At 45.2% G+C, this 22,072-nt stretch overlaps 1 protein-coding gene across 8 annotated transcripts in view; it reads right to left on the bottom strand.

The window, feature by feature from the left end:
* LOC112606553 (RNA-binding protein 4) overlaps nucleotides 1-21,869 on the bottom strand; it is a 33,809-nt gene extending 11,940 nt beyond the window's left edge. For 2 of the 8 annotated variants that reach the window (XM_025357151.1, XM_025357154.1), the window contains exons 1-2: nucleotides 21,334-21,869; nucleotides 19,965-20,388 (exon numbers count right to left, since the gene is read on the bottom strand). In XM_025357151.1, the coding sequence (XP_025212936.1) occupies nucleotides 19,965-20,376 (412 nt within the window). In that variant the 5' untranslated portion in view covers nucleotides 20,377-20,388; nucleotides 21,334-21,869. Of the gene's footprint in view, nucleotides 1-1,802; nucleotides 1,908-13,680; nucleotides 14,127-16,015; nucleotides 16,707-19,964 lie in introns of those variants that run through there. The other 6 variants (XM_025357148.1, XM_025357149.1, XM_025357152.1 and 3 more) reach the window with 6 other exon arrangements.
* Between the last annotated feature and the right edge of the window lie 203 nt (nucleotides 21,870-22,072).

Raw genomic sequence — 22,072 nt, forward strand, 5'->3', positions numbered from 1 at the left:
GTGGATCACAAGGTCAGGAGATCGAGACCATCCTAACACAGTGAAACCCCGTTTCTACTAAAAATACAAAAAAAAATTAGCCGGGAGTGGTGGCAGGCGCCTGTAGTCCCAGCTACTCGGGAGGCTGAGGCAGGAGAATGGCGTGAACCCAAGAGGCGGAGCTTGCAGTGAGCTGAGATTGAGCCACTGCACTCCAGCCTGGGCAACAGAGCAAGACTCCACCTAAAAATATATATATATATAAAATTAGCTGGGCATGGTGGTGGGCACCTGTAATCCCAGCTACTCGGGAGGAAGGAGAATCACTTGAACCCAGGAGGCGGAGGGTGTGGTGAGCTGAGATCACATCATTGCACTCCAGCCTGGACAACAAAAGCAAAACTCCATCTCAAAAAAAAAAAAAAAAGAATACTTCATGGCCATCTCTTCCTGGTTCTTCCCAGAGTCAGGAAAACCTGGATTGAAAGAGTGGTTTCAAAAAAAAAAAAAAAAAAGCTCTGAAGAGCCAATTTTTGTAAAAAGTACATCACATTATGACACTGCTTAAAAACCCCACAAGACTAGTTTACTCAGAATGAAGGCCAGAAAGGCCATAGATTAACTACTAGATCTGCTAACTACCTGACCTCTTCTGCTCCTCTCTCCCCTCACTCACTCTTGCCACTGGCCTCCTTACTGTTAGAACACTTCCACCTTGAGACCCTTGCTCAAGATATTCTCTCTACCTGGAGTACTTTTCCCCCAGATACCTGGTGCTAACTTACATCTAATTCAACTCATTGCTCAAATCTCACTTTTTTAAGAGGCCCAAGCCGGGCGCAGTGGCTCATTCCTACAATCCCAGCACTTTGGGAGGCCGAGGCAGGTGGATCACCTGAGGTCAGGAGTTCGAAATCAGCAGGGTCAATATGGTGAAACACCATCGCTACTAAAATACAAAAATTAGCCAGGCATGGTGGTGCATGACTATAATCCCAGCTACTGAGGAGGCTGAGGCAGAAGAATCGCTAGAACCTGGGAGGCAGAAGTTGCAGTGAGCCAAGATCACGCCATCGCATTCCAGCCTGGGTGACAAGAGCAAAACTCCATCTCAAAAAAAAAAAACAAAAAAAAGAAATATATTTTTTAAAAATTATAAAAATTTTTAAATACACAGGCCTGGCCCCCTATTTATCACAGCAATCTGCACACACATATGCTGCACTAGCTCTCCCAATCCTCGCTACTCAACTTGAACCTTTTTAATACAAAGGTCTTACGTCCTAACACATAATTTAGTTATTTACTATGTTCATTACTTGTCTTGGACTAGAATGTAAGTTTTAGACGTTGGAGCTTCCATTAGTTTAGGTCATGAAGATGACATGGAGGAGAAACTACCACACAACCATTAGGGACATATAGCAGAAACAAGGAACAATCTTTTAAACAGAAAAGTGGGCCGGGCACAGTGGCTCATGCCTGAAATCCCAGCACTTCGGGAAGCCAAGGTGGCTGAATCACCTGAATTCAGGAGTTTGAGACCAGCCTGGTCAACATGGCAAAACCCCAACTCTACAAAAAATAAAAAAGATTAGCCAGGCGTGGGGGTGCACACATGTAGTCCCAGCTATTTGGGAGGCTGAGGCAGGAGAATCACTTGAACCCAGGAAGCAGAGGTTGCAGGAGGCTGCGATCATGCCACTGGACTCCAGCCTGAGTGACAGAGCAAAACTGTCTCAAAAAAAAAAAAAAAAAAAAAAAAGCAACCTGTAAAGAATTGAGGTAAGGAACACAAGGTAAGAAGTTCAAGGCCGGGCGCGGTGGCTCAAGCCTGTAATCCCAGCACTTTGGGAGGCCGAGACGGGCGGATCACGAGGTCAGGAGATCGAGACCATCCTGGCTAACATGGTGAAACCCCGTCTCTACTAAAAAATACAAAAAACTAGCCGGGCGAGGTGGCGGGCGCCTGTAGTCCCAGCTACTCGGGAGCTGAGGCAGGAGAATGGCCTAAACCCGGGAGGCGGAGCTTGCAGTGAGCCGAGAGCCGGCCACTGCACTCCAGCCTGGGCGGCAGAGCGAGACTCCGTCTCAGAAAAAAAAAAAAAAAAAAAAGAAGTTCAAGAAATTAGGCTGGGCACAGTGGCTCACGCCTGTAATCCCAGCACTTTAGGAGACCGAGCCGATCCACCTCAGGGTGGATCACCTGAGGTCAGGAGTTCAAGACCAGCCTGACCAATATGATGAAACCCCATCTCTACTAAAAATACAAAAATTAGCCAGACGTGATTGCACGTGCCTGTAATCCCAGCTACTCGGGAGACTAAGACAGGAGAATCACTTGAATACAGGTGGCAGAGTTTGCAGGGAGCCGAGATCGCACCATTGCACTCCAGCCTGGGTAGTGAGAACAAAACTCCGTCTCAAAAAAAGAAGTTAAAGAAATTAACAGGTTGGCATTTTGGAATGGAATGTCTCCAAAACAAAACAACAAAGACTCTTCCACATTAGTTGGTGTTTAAGAATGATGTGCCAGCTGGCCATGGTGGCTCATGCCTATAACCCCAGCTACTCAGGAGGTTGAAGTGAGAGGACACTTGAGCCCAGAAGTTCACAGCCCCAGTGAACCATGATTGCAACACTGCCCTCCAGCCTGAGCAACAGTGAGATCTTGTCTCAAAACAAGAGAAAACAAAACAAAGTAAGAATACTGTACCACTGATATGATTTATCCATTCTCCCTAAGTGATGGGGGAAAACACTGCCAAACCCCGTTTCTTTCTTTTTTTTTTTTTTTTGAGACAGTATCTTGCTCTGTTGCCCAGGCTGGAGTGCAGTGGCACGATCATGGCTCACTGCAGCCTCAATGTCCCGGGCTGAAACAACCCTCCTACCTCAAACTCAAGAGTAGCTGGAACTACAGGTACACAGCACCATGCTCAGCTATTTTTAAAAATTTTTTGTAGAGATAGAGTTTTGACATATTACCCAGGCTTGCCAGCCCAATTTCTTATCTTAAGGATGTCCAGCAGTAAAACCTAAAGGAAACTTGTTAAAGAAATCATCTTGGGATCAAAAGACTTGGCTGATGCCCAGGTATTTCTTCTTCTTGTTGTTGAGACAGGGTCTTGCTCTTATCACCCAGGCTGGAGTGCAGTGGTGTGATCTCAGCTCACTGCAACCTCCACCTCCTGGGTTCAAATGATTCTCCTGCTTCAGCCTCCCGAGTAGATGGAATTACAGGCGCCCAAAAGCCTAATTTTTTTTTTTTAAAGCTAAGTGCTAAAGATATAAAAAGACAAAAAGGAAATACAAACGACTCTTAAAAATATAAAGGGCTGCCAGGCGCGGTGCTCACGCTTGTAATCCTAGCACTTTGGTAGGCTGAGGCGGGCAGATCACCTGAGGTCAGGAGACCAGCCTGACCAACATGGAGAAACCCCATCTCTACTAAAAATACAAAATTAGCCAGGTGTGGTGGCACATGCCTATATTCCCAGCTAATCAAGAGTCTGAGGCAAGAGAATCACTTAAACCCATACCATTGCACTCCAGCCTGGGCAACAAGAGCAAAACTCCAGGTATGGCGTGGTGGGTCACACCTATAATCCCAGCACTTTGGGAGGCCGAGGTAGGCAGATCTCACACGAGGTCAGCAGTTCGAGACCAGCCTGGCCAACATGGTGAAACCTCATCTCTACTAAAAACACAAAAAATACAAAAATTAGCTGGGTGTGGTGGTGCGTGCCTATAATCCCAGCTACTCAGGAGGCTGAGGCAGCAGAACTGCTTGAACGCTTGAACCGGGACCTGGGAGGCGGAGGTTGCGGTGAGCCGAGATCACACAGTGGCTTGAGCCTGTAATACCAACACTTTGGGAGGCCAAGTCAGGAGGATCACTTGAGGGCAGGAGTTTGAGGACCAGCCTGGGCAACATGGCAAGACCCTGTCCCTACGAAAAATTAAAACCTCACTCATTACAAAAATAGACACTAATTATAAATACAGTAAGACAGCTATGGTCTGAATATTTGTGTCACCACCCCCCCATTAATGTTGAAATACCCCCACAAGGTAATGGTTTTAGGTGAAGCCTTTCACATCTAACTGGTGGGAATATACATTGTAATGACTTGAGGACAATTTGACACACAGCAAAATATAAACTGCCCATCAATATCTAGGAATGTAGCTTATTAAAATACCTGCACTCATACCAAATAACCATTTTTTATCTAATACAAAATGTCACTAACTTTCAGGTACAACTTTTTTTTTTTTTTTTGGAAGACAGAGTGTCGCTCTGTCGTGCAGGCTGGAGTGCAGTGGTGCTATCTTGGCTCACTACAAGCTCCGCCTCCCAGGTTCACGCCATTCTCCTGCCTCAGCCTCCCTAGTAGCTGGGACTACAGGCACAAGCAACCACACCCAGCTAATTTTTTGTATTTTCAGTAGAGACAAGGTTTCACCATGTTAGCCAGGATGGTCTCGATCTCCTGACCTCGTGATCCGCCCGCCTCAGCTTCCCAGTGCTGGGATTACAGGTGTGAGCCACCGCACCCGGCCTAGGTACAACATTATTTTATACACTACTAAAACACTGCCAGTCAGACGTAGTGGCTCACACCTGTAATCCCAGCACTTTGGGAGGCTGAGGTGGGCGGATCGCTTGAGCTGAGGAGTTTAAGACCAGCCACTCAACATGGCGAAACCCCATCTCTACAAAAAAAAAATACAAAAACAATTAGCCGGGCGTGGTGGTGTGCATTTGTAGTCCCAGCTATTCAGGAGGCTGAGGTGGGAGGATCACTTGAGCCCAGGAGGTGGAGGTTATAAAGTGAGATCATGCCACTGCATTCCTGCCTGGGTAACAGAGCAAGACTCTGTCTCAAAAAAAAAAAAAAAATTAAACACTGCCAATTGAACTATGAGACATATGGATAAGCAAGACACAAATTTCAGACACATCAAAAAATGTTAAAACATTATGTCTAAGAATTGTTTAAATATAACCTTATCCTTTTTGTTTTAAAAAAAAAAAACTATACTTATGGGCATTTTTTTTTTTTTTTTTTTTTTTGAGACAGTCTCACTCTGTCACCCAGGTTGGAGTGCAGTGGTGCAATCTTGGCTCACTGCAACCTCCACCTCCCAGGTTCAAGCGATTCTCCTGCCTCAGCCTCCTGAGTAGCTGGGATTACAAGTGTGGGCTACCACGCCCAGCAAAATTTTAAAGAAGTAAAAAGAAGGCTGGGCGCCGTGGCTCACGCCTATAATCCCAGTACTTTTGGGAGGCCGAGGCGGGCGGATCACAAGGTCAGAAGTTCAAGACCACCCTGACCAACATGGTGAAACCTTGTCTCTACTAAAACTACAAAAAAAAATTTAGCTAGGCATGGTGGTATGCGCCTGTAATCCTAGCTACTCAGGAGGCTGAGGGAGGAGAATCGCTTGAACCTGGGAGGCAGACACTGTAGTGAGCCGAGATGGCGCCACTGGACTCCAGCCTAGGCGACAGAGTGAGACTCCATCTCAAAAAATAAAAAAACAAATTATCTGTAGGTGGGGCACAGTGGCTCACACCTGTAATCCCAGCACTTTGGGAGGCTAAGGCAGGAGGATCACTTAAGCCCAGGAGTTCAAGACCAGGCTGGGCTACAGGGGAAAACCTTGTCTCTAAAAGAAAAAAAAAAAAAAAAAAATTAATCAAAACTGAGCTGGGCGTGGTGGTGCGTGCCTGTGGTCCCAGCTACTCAGGAGGCTGAGGCGAGAGGATAGCTTCAGCCTGGGAGGTCAAGGTTGCAGTGAGACATGTTTGCACCACAGCACTCCAGCCTAGAGAACAAAGTGAGACCTTGTCTCAAAAATAAAATTTTTTAAAAAGTTAATAGGGCTTGGTGGCATACGCCTGTAGTCCTAAATACTTGGGAGGCTGAGACTGGAGGATCATTTGGGCCTCGGAGCTATGGCTGCAGTGAGATATAACACCGTGGCACTCTAGCCTGGATGACAGAGCAAGACCCTGTCTCTAAAATAAGTAATATTTTTAGAGAGAGTCTTGCTGTTGTCCCGCTGGGCTTGAACTCCTGGGCTACTCAAGCAATCCCTGCACCTTGGCCTGCCAAGTACCTGAGACTACAGGTGCATGCCACTGTGCCCTGCTTATTTTTTGCCTTTTTAATTGAGGCATGTATTCAAAGTGTGATTCCCTATCCTGGGCGACAGAGCAGGACTCTGTCACAAAAAAAAAAAAAAGAAAAAAAGAAAACCCATGTATGATTTTTTATTTCCCAAAACGTAGTAGCCTGTTGTTGACTGGAAGCCTTACAGGTCATAAGTCAATTAACATATTTCATGTGTTACATGTATACTGTATTCTAGCAATAAAAGCTAAACAAAAGGCTGGGCGCGGTGGGTCACACCTATAATCCTAACACTTTGGGAGGCTGAGGTGGGTGGATCACCTGAGGTCAAGAGTTCGAGAACAGCCTGACCAATATGGTGAAACCCTGTCTCTACTAAAAATACAAAAGTTACCTGGGCATGGTTGGCATGTGCCTACAGTTCCAGCTACTCAGAAGGCTGAGACAGGAGATTTGCTTGGACCCAAGAGGCAGAGGTTGCAGTGAGCCGAGATCACATCACTGCACTCCAGCCTGGGTGACAGAGCAAGACTCCCTCTCAAAAAAAAAAAAAAAAAAAAAATTAAGTAGAAGTGAATCATCATAAAGGTGTTCATCCCGATAGTATTTATGTTGAATAGGCTGAGGAAAAGTAGGAGGAGGGGTTGGTCTGGCTGTCTCAGGGCAGCAGAGGCAGAAGAAAATCCATCTATAAGTCCATGTATAAGTGAACCTGCACAACAGTTCAAACCCTTGTTGTTCAATGGTCAACTGTACAAAGGAAGCCCCAAACTCGGTTAGGTGTCAATCTTCCTTACACTGTGAAACTCAGAAGTCCCATCTTGTCGCATATCTGAATACAAACAATTCTGATGTTGGATAGAGGAACTCAAAGAAATCAGCAGGCACACACAACCCTCAATGGAAGCACCAGCCCCCAGTGGACAGAGTACTCAACCTCCCTGTTAGCTGTGACAAGACAAAAATGAAAGCAGTAATAAAATGCTCAATTCACTCATCACTATCCAAGTACTTTCTCCTTTGGTGTCGTGTCTCCTTAAGGGGACAGGAAGAACCATCCCTGTTTTGGTGGGGGTGGGCGGGTATATGTTTCAGACAGGTCAGGTCTCACTATGTTGGCCAGGCTGGCCTTGGAACTCCTGCGCTCAATCTTTGCACCTCAGCCTCCCTAGTAGCTGAGACTAGACAGGCACCACCAGGCCCGAAACCATCCCAATTTTGTATCTCAAGGGTGCTATTTACCTGCCATAAAGTAACACAAGTCCCTATTCCTGTCAGATTTGCATCTGATGAGAAGCTAGAAGGTTCACTCATGTTAAGCCATCATAATCTGGCTTGACAAAATAGAGTTGTTAGCATGAAAAAACTTAATAATGCAAGAATATGGTTTAACAAAGCAAATATTAAGGCTTCAAAAAGTCCCCTGCCCCACCTTCCCCAGAAGCCAACTGCTTTTGCCTTTTTAGCTGTTCTTTACCTTTATTTCTGAATAAGATGTTCATAATCCAATTGCCACTTTAAAAAATTTCCTTTTGGCTGGGCGTGATGGCTTATGCCCGTAATCCCAGCACTTTGGGAGGCCAAGGTGGGCAGATCACAAGGTCAGGAGATCGAGACCATCCTGGCTAACATGGTGAAACCCCATCTCTACTAAAATACAAAAAAATTAGCCAAGCATGGTGGAGGGCGCCTGTAGTCCCAGCTACTCAGGAGGCTGAGGCAGGAGAATGGCATGAACCTGGGAGGCGGAGCTTGCAGTAAGCCGAGATCACACCACTGCGCTCCGGCCTGGGCGACCAAAAAAAAAAAAAAATTCCTCATTTCTATGAGTTTTGCTCTTACACATATTACCCACCCATCCCCACTTCATCAGATTATTATTTTATTACAATATTCAGAGCTACAACAATCGTAACTAGGTAAATATCACATACAGTTGAATCCTGCTATGGTTTGAGTGTTTATGTCCCCCGAAAATTCATGTTAAAATCCGAATCCCCAAGGTGAAAGTATTAGGTACACCTTTGAGAGGTGATTACACCACAGAACAAAGCCCTCATCAATGGGATTTGTGCCCTCATATAGAAGAAACCCCAGAGAAATCCCTCACCCTTCCTGCTTTGCAAACTCAAGACAGGATCCAGGCACCAAGTCTGCCACAGCCTTGATCTTGGCCTTCCCAGGCTCCAAAACGCTGAGAAATAAAATTCTGTTGTGTATAAGCCATCCAGTTTATGGTCTTTTGTTACAGTAGCTCAAATGGAGTAAGAAAATCCTCATGTTGGCCGGGCGCAGTGGCTCACGCCTGTAATCCCAACACTTTGGGGGGCCAAGGGGGGTGGATCACAAGGTCAGGAGATTGAGACCATCCTGGCTAACACAGTGAAACCCCGTCTCTACTAAAAAAATTCAGAACTCAGCCGGGTGTGGTGGCGGGCGCCTGTAGTCCCAGCTACTCAGGAGGCTGAGGCAGGAGAATGGATGGCATGAACCCAAGAGGTGGAGCTTGCAGTAAGCCGAGATCACGCCACTGCACTCCAGGCCTGGGTGACAGAGCAAGACTCCGTCTCAAAAAAGAAAATCCTCATGTTATAATACTTCACAAGTTTTTGTTTGTTCTAGTTAATATTTACCTTAATTTTTTCATTTTCTCTGTACTTCATCAGTAATTCAGCTCGAAACTCTCCAAGTAAGGCAAAAATTTCCTCAGTATATTCTAATACAGTTTTTTGTCTGAGACATCCCCTCTTAGAAGTATACTTTCTCTTGCTTCAACCTGGACTACTGTTCTCCAAATCCACTGCAGAAAGGGAGTCCTGGGACTTCCCATCACCATCATCCTGGGAATTAATTCCTTTTACCTCAGAATGAGATGTATAAAAACACAAAACTACTGAGAGCAAACTGACCTGGGTAATTTGAAACAGCACTTAGTACCAGTGCCAATGATCTCTCACTACTGCATCCCTGAGACTACTTTAAGTACTGATGTGTAGCTCTAGGGTAAGAGCTTGGTTTAATTTAGCATTCACCGAAAACCCCAATTTTGAGGATGCCTGGAACTTTTGAGACAGGGGCCCACTCTGTCACCCAGGATGGAGTCCAGTGATACCATCTCTGTTCACTGCAACCTCTATCCCTGGCATCGAGCAATCCTCCCATCTCAGCCTCCTGAGTAGCTGGAACTACAGGCATGAGTCACCATGACCAGCTCATTTTTAAATTATTATTATTATTATTATTATTGAGTCTCGCTCTGTTGCCCAGGCTGGAGTGCAGTGGCCAGATCTCAGCTCACTGCAAGCTCCGCCTCCCGGGTTTACGCCATTCTCCTGCCTCAGCCTCCCGAGTAGCTGGGACTACAGGCGCCCGCCACCTCGCCCAGCTAGTTTTTTGTATTTTTTAGTAGAGACGGGGTTTCACCGTGTTAGCCAGGATGGTCTCGATCTCCTGACCTTATGATCCGCCCGTCTCAGCCTCCCAAAGTGCTGGGATTACCGGCTTGAGCCACCGCGCCTGGCCTATTATAATTATTTTAAGGACATACTTTCACTCTCATTGCCCAGGGTGGAGTTCAATGGCGCTATCTCAGCTCCCGGCAACCTCTGCCTCCCGGGTTCAAGTGATTCTCCTGCCTCAGCCTCCCGAGTAGCTGGGATTACAGGCGCCTACCACCATGACTGGCTAATTTTTTGTGTTTTTAGTAGAGATGGGGTTTCTCCATGTTGGACAGGCTGGTCTTGAACTCCCAACCTCAGGCGATCTGCTGCCTTGACCTCCCAAAGTGCTGGGATTATAGGCGTCAAGCCACCACTCCTGGCCGGAAAACTTTTAAGGCAAAGTTAACAGGGTTAACATCAAGTTAAACTCCAAGATCACCCTGAAAACTCTGCCCTCCATGGTCCTTTGACTCACGCAGAACCAGGCCAGGCCACATGTCATCAATACAAAGTAGTATGACCATTCCCACCCCAACCTGACTTCCAAGGACGTATCAATTATTTGTACACCCAAGACCCAGACAAGCAGCTGCTTGTGGAGGCACAGTGAGGACAGGCACAATGCCCTATTGATCTTTGTATTCACCACATGCGAACCTAATTGCAGGTAATCAGGGAGTACCTAGCGAAATAGAAATCCAGCTAGACATTTACTAGACAGCATGAACAGTGAAATGCTATCGGGGAAAAATCAGTTTATTAAAGCATTACTCTTGAAAAACTACATTTTGGCCAGGCGCAGTGGCTCACATATAATCTCCGCAAAAACTTTAGGAGGCCAAGGCAGGAGGATCCCTTGAGCTCAAGAGATCAGAGTTACAGTGAGCTATGATCATGCCACAGCACTGCAGCTTGCGTGTCTAAAAAACAAAAAGAGCTAGATGGCTAAACAAAAAGCAAGAAAAAGTACTTTACTACTCCTGAGGTAAGGAGTGACAGCATAACCTTGTCAATTACAAAGAGCCAACTACATGGCTTCAACTCAAAGATACACTTGATTGGAAGCATAAAGAAAACTTCATAATACATCGATGTTGAAAATCAGTGAATTATAGTCAATCTTTCCAAATCACCTCTTAAAAATAATTCATCTTGCTCTGTCACCTGGGCTGGAGTATAGTGACACAATCGGCTCACCACAGCCTGAAACTCCTGGGCTCAAACTATCCTCCCGCTTCAGCCTCTCTTAGTAGCTGGAACTTCAGCTGCATATCCACCACACAGAGCTAATTTTAAAATTGTCTTAGAAACGGGATCCTGCTATGTTGCCTAGGCTGCCATTGTTCTTGATAAAGTTTTTCCTCTCAACAAGTCAATAGTTTAAGGCTGGGTGTGGTGGCTCATGCCTGTAATTCCAGCACTTTAGGAGGCAGGCGAATCACTTGAGTCTGGGAGTTTGAGACCAGATTGGCCATGGTGAAACTCCATCTCTACTAAAAATACAAAAATTAGCCAGGTGTGGTGGCAGGCGCCTGTAATCCCAGTTACTCAGGAGGCTGAGGCAGGAGAATCACTTGAACATGGAAGGCACAGGCTGCAGTGAGCCAAGATCATGCCAGTGCACTCCAGTCTGGGCAAGAGAGACTGTGTCTCAAGGGGAAAAAAAAAAAACCCACACACACAAACAATAGTTTAAAAGAGAAAATGGAAAAGCATCTAGTATGAATATAGCATTAAGCCAGGCCAGATTCTGAGTTATGAAAAAACTTACGTTGTCTGTTACAGGGAGATCAGGATCTCAAAGCAGAAAGCAACAATGACTTCCTCTAACAGAATCAAGAAATTTAAAAATAAAATTTTTTTTGAGAGAAGTATCGCTCTTTTCCCCCAGGCTTGAGTTAGTGGCTCAATCTCGGCTCGCTGCAACCTCTGCCTCCCTTTGTATTTTTTAGTAGAGACTGGGTTTCACCAAGTTGGCCAGGCTGGTCTCGAACTCCTGACCTCAGGGGATCCGCCTGCCTCAGCCTCCCAAAGTGCCGGGATTACAGGCATGAGACACTGCGCCTGATAAAAAATTTTTGAGACACCCAGGCTGTAGTGCAGTGGCCTGATCTTACCTCACTGCAGCCTTGACTTCCTGGGTTCAAGTGATCCTCCCACCTCAGCCTCTGGAGTAGCTGAGACCACAAACGCGCACTACTATGCCCAGGTAATTTTTTAATTTTTTGTAGAGACAGGGCTTCCCCATGTTGCCCAGGCTGGTCTTGAACTTCTGAGCTCAAGCAACCCACTTGCCTCAGCCTCCCAAAGTGCTGGGATTACGGGTGTGAGGCACTGCACCCAGCCAAGGAGTTAATATTTTATTTTATAAAATATTTTTTTGAGACGGAGTTTTGCTCTTGTTGCCCAGGCTGGAGTGCAATGGCGTAATCTTGGCTCACTGCAACCTCCGCCTCCTGGGTTCAAGCGATTTTGCTGCCTCAACCTCCTGAGTAGCTGGGATTACAGGCACACGCCGCCACACCCAGCTAATTTTTTGTATTTTTAGTAGAGACAGGATTTCACCATGTTGGTCAGGCTGATCTCGAACTCCTGACCTTGCGATCCACCCGCCTCGGCCTCCCAAAGTGCTGGGATTACAAGCGTGAGCCACCATGCCTGAGTTAATTTTAACTAGTTAGTTAACTAATTTTAACTAGTTTTGTAATGCAAAAATGTATCATATCCATGTTTACCATGTCACTTCTGAAAATCCTTCACTGACCATCCCCATCTAAACAGAATTCTTGCTTGACATTTCTGCATTTTCTCCTCCCTCAGAATAGAAGCTCCAGAACCGTATATATGCCCAACACTTAAAACACCACCTTCCAGAGTATCATTCAATAAAATATTTGTTGAATCAACAAATACCGTTAGTCTCCAATGTTTGAAATTTGCCAATCCTACCCATCAGATCAAAGGGTATACTGAGAGAGTAAAAATGGCGTTCAGTGGTGGGTCTGTCCTTTAGAGAAAAAGAAACCAAAGTAGGTATGTACGACCATCCAAGAGAAATGGCAGAGAACCAACCCAGCCAGGAAAGGAAAAAACTAACAGAAAAACATTTGCTGGGAAGATTAAATGAGAACACATCAAACACCCAGCACAGGCTTCACATACAAAAATATTCAATAAATTACATGTTGTATAGAGCTGTTCAAATCTTGGCCATCTATGATTAGGAAGAATCCAACAGGAGGAAGCAATTATTAAAAAAAAAAAAAAAAATCTAAGACACCATCTAAGTAAAGACCAGCTTATCTCCCCATCATCATAACCCGACTTCCCTAAAGGGTAATGCCGGGCATACAGTAGGTGCTCAGTATTTGCTGAATGATTCTGAGAAATGCTCTAACTAGACATAGTCCTGTATCTGTAGAAATTGGAGCAAGAAGGTACAGACCAAACCTATGGAAGACAAGTAACTCTTTCAAGAAAAACATGAGGCTAAGAGGCGGCAGTTCTTGCACTTAGCCTCATCATTCAACAAGGTATCTAAAGTTCGTATGTTGGGTCATTTCTCCATGCCTATGATTTAAAGGCTATAAACCCAAGTAATGAGGTGCTAGTGGGACATTCAGGCATTCTTTGGATTTTGGCAGAGCTAAACAAATAGATGGTGAAAGGCATCAACACATGTCACTGGCCTACAGTTAGCAAAGTATTCTTGGAGCCACAGCTTCATTTTTTCACACGGCACAAAGAGCGAAGGCTGACTTCCTCATCCCCGGAAATTAAGTTAAGCTAGATACACTGACTGGGTGATTGGAATGGTAGTCTTAAGGGAAGGTAGTGACTGCTTCTCTAGAAGAGAAGACCAACATCTCTAAACTAAAAGTAGGTGGTTTTATAACAAAGGTGGACCAGTGGGAAAAGTCTTCATTGGAATAAGGCTGCCTACCTGGGCTTCTATATAACCCCTTTCCTCTGGCACCTACAAGTCCTATTTGCAATAAACAAAATAACTGCAGTGACGTTCACCCGAAGCTGAGTATCTTAAAACTTTATACCCTCCCCTTCAAGGTACAAATGAACCCCCAAACAAGCCGAAGCAAGAAGTCTCTCAAAGCACACATACCCTAAGTTGAAAAACCATTTATTTCACCGGAAAGAAAAAAAGTGATCCAACTCTATAGGTCTAGCCTTTGGACCAAAAAGAGACCCTGGAGCAGTGAGACTCTCACCAAGGTCATTCCCAAATCCAACAGCCGCAGGAGGCAGGAGGCAGGGAGGAGACAGCACAGCCCCCACCACAGTTTCTGCACACAATGAGGCCTGCTGGGAGAACAGAACATGAATGGGAAGCTACAGAAGTTTTGAAGGACAGAAGAACAGGAAAATGGGCAGGAGAGGAAAGGAAAGGAAAGGAAGAGAAGGTCTGAACTTAGCAAGGTAAATTAAGGTCCACGGTTCCTGAGGGACTGAACGCACAGAGCCGAGAACGTCCCGGAGATGGGGTACCACGAAGGGTGTATTCTCATGCACAACCGCAGCTCGGAATTTCAGCCCACACACATCCCACCTGAAAGAGAGCACAATACAGCGGCTTTACAGCAAAGCTCAAAAGGGCTTTCCCATTAAAAACTTCAACATCTTTACAAAGTCTGATAACTTGACACTCCTTTTAAGTTTACTTGTACCCTTCCCCAGTATCACAGTAATCTCTTAACAATGGAAAGAGCTTGAAAGCCAGAGAGTAACTGGGGAGTCTAAACAATCTCAGACTAAGGTCTTAAATTAATAGCAAATCTTGTTTCATAAAAGTAGGCAAAGAGACATTCCATTGCTCTTGATGATGTTAACATTAGCATTCCTTAGAGAAGGTAATTCCACATCACAAGCTGTCAGCAGAGGACAGGAAAAATGGAAAGGTTCCAATTAGCTCCCTGAGGTTAAAAAAAAAAAAAAAAATCAACAGTATTTTCTATCTAGGAGTTACTGCCAAGGTCCAAGTTAAAAATCATTCAAAGTCTAAATAAAAGTAGCATCAACTGTGCAAGTTTTAAGACCTGAGGACATCCAATTCCAACTAGGGAAGAAACTAACTTTGTAAAGAAGGTGTGGAAGGGCATGTATAAGCTACACATCAAGTCACTGAAGTCTCTTTTCCAGCCCAATCAGTGACTGCCTACTCAATAACCCTGGGAAAGTCACATACCTTCTGCCCTAACTGCAAAGATGACAGTTATCTATCACTCACACAGTTACTATAATTAAGGATCAATGGTAATGTCTGGGACACACTGGGAACTACTCAAAACTAAGGGCATTGAGATTTACCCTTAAGTACAATAATCCCAAACACCTAGAGCCCAAAGCTGGCAAGTATCAGAAGAGAATATATTCAAGTAGAGCCAAATGGATCAAGGGGCTCAAAATGTATGACAGTGGAAAAAGCAAGGGGACTCAGGGTAGAGCTGCTGGCTCAAGAGTATTAAATGCCCAAAACAGCTAGTGAGAAGATGAAGAAGGGAGCGATTTGCTTATGGCAAAGCTCCCAACCCTGGATTTCAACCTCACCAAAGGAGTAAAATTAACAGGTGTGCATGCATACTTAAACATATACCCTGAGAAAGTAGATGATGTCAAAACTAGAACTGTGGGAATAGTTACTTAAAAAAAAAAAAACGTAAGTAAGTGACAGGCTGGGCTGTTACAGGACAGACTGAAAGATAAAGCAATGGAGTGGGCACTCTATTCAGGGAATAAATCTGAGCTGGGCAAAGAAGGTAGGTGTTAGCATCTATGCCCAGACTTCCTTGTGGAACTTTATAAAAGATAAGTTTTGTATTTCTCTCTACCCCAACTTACCATCAAAATAAGTTCTATAAAACTCATAAGGGTTGAACCGTTCAGGAATGTCAGAAATATGCTTCAAGATTAAGATGATGCCATTTTGGTAGTCTTCTTAGTAACTGGGACCTGAGCAGTGATGACCAGTTAACTACAGTTATGGACTTTATCATCAGGGATCATATCAGAACTTTCACACAGCACAAAACAGAACAGGAAACTTGAAGACCTTAGGAATGTCGAACACCTAGGAAACTTAACAAAGGCTCTAAGAAACAAAACACCTGAGCCTGAACGTGTGGGTCCCCAGGTAAGGTTCAATTATAGCATAGTACATAGGTGACCCAAGATTCACCAGCACATCATTCTTTATTTTTCTAGACACAAATAGAATCAAATTGACTCTCACTACCAGAAGCCCTGAAAAATAGCCATGAGGGCCAAGGAACTCTATATATTTTAAAGTTAAACAGGTAGGACTTCTCTCTAGCCTGTGAGCCACCCTAGTAACCTTACCCTAACCCTGCAAAAGCAAGCAAGCAGGGCAGCCTAAATGGAGCCCTTTAGGCTGCAGGAGGGATGGCAAAACCAGAAGAGGGAACACCCCACCCCTCTCACCTCAAGCTTTAAAAGGCTGAGTACCGCGCCCGATCGGCATACTGCTCCCGCTCATACCGGGCCATGTCGTACAGAGAATTCCGCGCGGCTGCTGAAGCTTGGGACAACTCACTCTCATGCCCGTAACCGTAGCCCTCTCCAACAGTGGGGACTGGGGCTGTAGCGCGACGCAGGGGGCTCCGATCCCGCCCGTAATATGAAGTGGAAGCTGCAGTAACAGCAGCAGCGGCTGCTGCTGCAGCAGCAGCTGTGGCAGCAGCTCCTGAGGTCGGCAACAGGTGTCTATCGTAGGGATCGAGAGAGGTGGAGGTGAGGTGACTGGCCATGGCTGTATTCTGGACTTGTGGCAGCTGGGACAGGGTCTGCTCTGCGTAATTATACACGGAGGCAGCTGCAGCCGCCACTGCCTCATAGGACCGGGCAGCACGGCAGCGCTTGTAGTAGGCATCGAGCGCTCCGTACGCGTTGTTGTAATACAATGAATCCCCATAGCTCATGGTGTAAGGCGTACGCACTGCTCCGTATTGCTCATTATATTGCTCGGTCAAGTCTGCCACGCGGCCTGAACGATCTATCGGACACTCTTTGGACCAGTGCCCCTCTTTCCCGCACCGATAGCAGCCGCTCTGGTCTCCCATCCCGGGCGCAGTCCTAAGCCGGCTGGTGGACAACTGCACGTGCATTCGTTTGCCTTGAAGAAACAGACGCAAGAAGGGTTGCTATCACTCTTACTCATAGCCCCAGCCCCTACCCCAGACACTGGTCATAGCAATGGCTTTTATCTAGGCAATTCTAATGCAGGACTCATCTTTACCAAAAGATAAAAAGGAAAAAAAAAACTCAACTTATAGATTCAGTATAATGACCTGATTTCAGGCAAAGATCAATTAGGTGACGAAATATGCCAGCTATAACAATAGTTTAAATGCTTAAGAAATAAACTACTCTTGCTCAAAACAATCTCATCCTTTGCCAAGTAACTGCAAGTAAAAATCATCTCCAAACAGCGGCTCAAAGTCAAAAGAAGTCAAAGTAAGAAAGAGTGCCCAATTTTTTTCTGACACCTCCAATCCTTACCAGCAAGATGGATTTTCATTAAGCAAGGGAATGTAAGTAAAGGCCAGCTCTCCACCCTCCTCAAAAACTTTAAAAGAATGGAATAAAAGACTCCAATGATTACCACTATTAAAGAATGATCTAGACTCAATCCACAGCTGAATGTGACAAGCAAATCTCAAAGTACATCTCTGGAAAAACCCTCAGGAACTGGGGAGACTGAGGGGCACAAGTTGAAGGACAGCCTTCTCCCTTAACTGGGCCCTTTAAACTGCTGGTTCTGATCATTGCTTTAACATGGATTCTTTACAATCTGATAGTTTAACTACTTATACTAGTCGGTGGACCAAACTGCTCAGTTTAAGCAGAATTAAAGTACTTCTCCTGAAACTACCTAACTGAAAGCCTAACTAAGAACATACGCTTAATATTTTTCCTGAAAATTAAAATTTGCATTCTGGAAATGAAAAGTATTACTTCTGAAAATGTAATAAAAGCAGAATCTTTTCTAGAAAAGTTAAAACTAAGTTTTAGTAAGTCTCTACAGAAGCAATTTCTACCTAACATGATCTATCAGCTTACTGGTAAGCAAACTTCCGAAGACATCCAAATCCTGCAAAAACTTCCCAATGCAATTGGTTATGATGCACCTAAATATATACCTGCCAAAGGAGTAAATGGTCAAAAGCAAGGGAAAGTCAACAGATGGATCCTCTAACATTAGAGAAAATAGTAAACACACAATTTTACCTGCAAAATTAATGTTAGATTCTGGGAGACCAGAAAACACAATAGGGAAATGGGGATGGAAGGAACAAAGTATCAAGGTCTACACAGCTGGGAAGTTTAGGTTGCAAGTTACTAAGAGAGCAGATATGCAATTATGCACTTAAGTGCCTTAAAGTGCTAGCCTGTCTCTGGCATTTGCCCAGTGGGCCACTTTGGCACCTAACAAAACCAGAGAAAACAAGTGCTAACAAAAGTGCCACTTTTGGCACCTAACAAAACCAGTGAAAACAACTAAGAAACCAACTGTGCACATTCCAGACAAAAAGATCATTAATAAATACCTTGATCTAAGCATCTCTTGGTTCCAATGCCAGAAAAAGAAGTTAATTTTTTAAGAATATCTAAAAGAGATTTTAAGTGGGCATGCAATAGAGAAGATACCCAACACTAAGAAACGGAAAGGAAAAAAGACCACCCTAATACCACTCATCAATATACATCTATAACTCTAACAGAATAGTATTAAGAAATAAAAAACGCCAATATTAAATAAAATAAGATAAAAAACTAAGCAAAGGTTAGTGTCAGGGGACCTTGGGTTCAGACACCCAGAGTTTTATATAAGGATAATTTGTCCTGAATCAAGACCACACTGTCCTCTCCTTAAACCTAATTGCTACAAGCAGACACCACCTCTTCTGACTGGGCTACAGTGTGGCAAATAGTCCAAAAATTAGGTATCACACCGCAAACCCTCCACAAGAGCAGCCTTTGCTCTCAATTAAGTTGTTGACAAAATAATTCTCAACACGCAAATTGAAAAAAAGAAAGCAAACTAGACCTGAGAGACCTGCGTCACTTTTCTTTACTAATGCACAGCAATGCCCACGACACAGGGTACCCATTACTAGCGGAAATAATGATCAGACTTTCAGCTCTAAAAAAGCCCAATTTAAGGGAAATGGACACCAAAGGCAGCAATAATGACTCTTAACGAGGGGAGTACTCAGAAACAGAATCGACCACTACACTGTCAGAACACAGGTTTGGAATATATAGCAAGGAGTCACAGGAATACTCCATAATTTGGATAAAGCTTTTTATTTTTTAAATTTTTGTTCAGTCCTGCTTAATTAAGCTAAAAAAGGACACCGCTCTTTTTGATACTGGGGAAACCAAAGGAGGTGAGAGAAGAGTTCAGATAGCAACTCACCATGATTACCACCCCTGAACTGCCACTGTTGCTTCAGACCTCAGATTTTGGAATATTTGCGTGATACGTACCAGTTGAGCATCCCAAATCTGAAAATTCAAAATCCAAAATGCTCTAACAAGCATTTCCTTTGAGCAACATGTAGGTATTCAAAATGTTGGGGATTTGAGATGCTTCCAAATGAAGTGACAATCCACATCATCACCCATGCTGCCCTCCAGGCACAAAAAATTCATTTGGTTAAGACTCCTAAGATAACACAAATCTAAGTGCTCTATTCACCAAAATTTTATAAAGTCCAGCCCCCCAAACCAATGAAAAGACAGTCATTACTGCCCCTAAAACCCCAGTGCCTCCTCCCCAAGTAGTCCTAAAATCAGCCTTCTAATTCTAGAGTGGCCTTATACTCAAAACACAACCCCTTGGTACAGATATAATAGTAATAAAAAAAACAAGAGTTGTAATTCTTTTAAGAGTTTGTGTAAGGCAGGATAACTTAACAAGGATTCTGCTCCTATGAAAGTGTTGCTTGACATGTTTTTGCGAGGTTCTTCATGTAAAATGCGTAATTCTGATCCTATGCTGAGGGCAGTAAATTCAGAGTGAGGAACTCTGAACTGTGCTCTACTACCAAAAAAAGCAAAAACAAAAAACAAAAAAACCCAGTAACTCAGAAAGCCTTCAGAGAAAAGGATTTCTGCACTGATGAGCACAAAAGCCTTAGGGGCTCCAAATAAAAGCTGAGTGGTTTTTCTCCAGGAGACAGCTGCCTAAGGTAAAGCCTCTAAGTCCCATGTATTCTACATCTTAAGAAGTCCATCACCCATACTTAATTCTTCACCACCAGCCAGCCAACAGCTGTTATCTTTACCAAACCTCTCCTTTTACGCATCCAACCACTTTCTGCACATAGCCTTGTGTTCAGCCCTCTACCCAAAGAGGGTGGTTCACCTTGAAACTCTGTGTTATCAAGGCCCCTGATGGCCTCCACTGCATCCTCTGCCCGCTCCATGTGTACGAAGGCATAATCTTTCACGATGTCACATTCGATGACCGGACCATACTCCTCAAACTTGGCTCGAAGCTCCTTATTGGTGCAAGTGGGACTGATGTTGCCCACATGCAACTTTGTTGAGGTTTTGCTCTTATTCTTGCTGGCTTCCACGTTGATGTTCACCCCATGAAGCTTGTAATGGTGCAGGTTGCGTATGGCATCTTCAGCTGCAGTTTTATCTTCTATGTGCACAAAGCCGTAATTCTTAATGATGTCACATTCCAGCACCTTCCCATACTGCTCGAAGAGTGAGCGAATCTCCTGCTCTGTAGCCTCCCGGGGCAGGTTTCCGATGAACAGCTTCACCATCCTGACAAGAGCCTGGGAGAGAAAAACAAGATTTCTGACAAAAGACCTTAGGCCCACATCAGTTCATAAAAAACAACGACTTTCACTCTGATGTATATTTCCAGTTTTCTCTCACCCGCCTGCACACACACCTCCACACAATACAATCAAAGGGAAGTGGGAGTGAACTAAGGCCTGCTATAGTAGCCGCCATGAACCTGTAAGAATGAGAAGACGTCTGCAATAGGGAGGTCCTTAGTAGACAAAGGATTTAGTAAGAACTGATACCTTCCAACAGAAATGTGCATGAAAAACAGCATACGGAGGGATGGGGGTACTGGACTTTTCTATCCATTAGGAAAGCAACAGAAAACCAAAGTCTACTAGGCTTGCTGCCTGCCTGAAATTATCAACAGGCTTTTCCTCAAGTAGTAACCAAAGCAGCCATCATTTCCGGTGAAATAGGCCTTGCAATAGCTACATTTGAGTTTCCTTTGGAAGTAGTGAACGCGCGACTCGGATCAGACAGCGAGGAGTGGAGGATAAAGAAAGTACTGGACTGGGGAACGCCTCTCTCAGGGCACCGTCCGAGCTCCTGCGGAACACTGAAATGCGTGGCCGTGGAGGAGAGCTTCAGATTCATTAACCAGACGATGTCTCACAGCCCGAGCAATTCTCGAAACAGGGACGTAATTGCCAGGTATAAGGGAAAGGAGGTTTTCCCAGTGGAAATCTCGAGGCTTCCAAGAGGAGCCACGTCGGGCGCGGGGCAGGGTGGGGGAAAAAAAAAGCAAGGTATTCTCAGGGGGCGGTGGGGGAAGGGCTGCTCCCGGCTTACCGCGCAATGCCGAGGACCGAGATCGGCTCTCAGTGACGGGTGTGGAGGCTGCGACCCCACCAGTACACCCCGAAGCCCAAGGGAATGAGAGAAGATTTAACAGAGTACAAGAAAGGCAATGGAAGGGCTCGCAGTCTCACCCGCACGGAAACCAGCAGGGCCTCCTCCTCGCGGCACGGACGCTTCTGACAAAACGCTAAAATGGCGGCGGCCGCAGCAGTGGCTCTGGGTAGAGGGGGGAGGTGAGCCTACAACCGGATTGGCCACTCAATAAAGTAAAAGGCCGGCGGTCCCGCAGATCCTCTTCCTGATTGGTTACCACGGACGCCTATTACCTGAGAGGCCGGCAAGAGGTGGAAACGTCTGTAACCTCGGAGCTTTTATACGAAAGCCAATGAGCACCAACCTCGCGAAGCCGAACTCATTGATTGGGCAAGAGATCAGCGTGAGGGCGGACCTACAAACGTGGGCTTCGCCGGCGGGGTGCGGCCCGCCATTAGGCGGAGCGAGCTAGAGCCCCGGGGTAGCAGTCTTTAGCTTCATGGCGCCAACTTCGTTAAGCTTCCACATTTCGCCACCTCCACGTGCACAGCCAGACACTATTCCGCGCTCCATTCTGCCGTTCACTCTAGTTGTCTCCCTCTAACCTCCCAAGCACCACCCCCCTTGCGGCCAGGACGCTGTGGAAATAGCTTATGCAGGCACATGCCAGGTAAGAAAAACACCCCCCTCCCGCCCACCACCACCACCATCACCACCTCAGGAAACCAACCTTCTCCTTGGGCCAGTAGTCCACACTGTAGCCTTGAGAGTCCCGGAGCTCCCCCAAAATCAAACCTCTCACAGGTGGTGAAAGGACCTCTGTAATGGCCCAGAAGT

Source organism: Theropithecus gelada, chromosome 14 (assembly GCF_003255815.1).
Source record: "Theropithecus gelada isolate Dixy chromosome 14, Tgel_1.0, whole genome shotgun sequence".
Classification (NCBI taxonomy): Eukaryota; Metazoa; Chordata; class Mammalia; order Primates; family Cercopithecidae; genus Theropithecus; species Theropithecus gelada.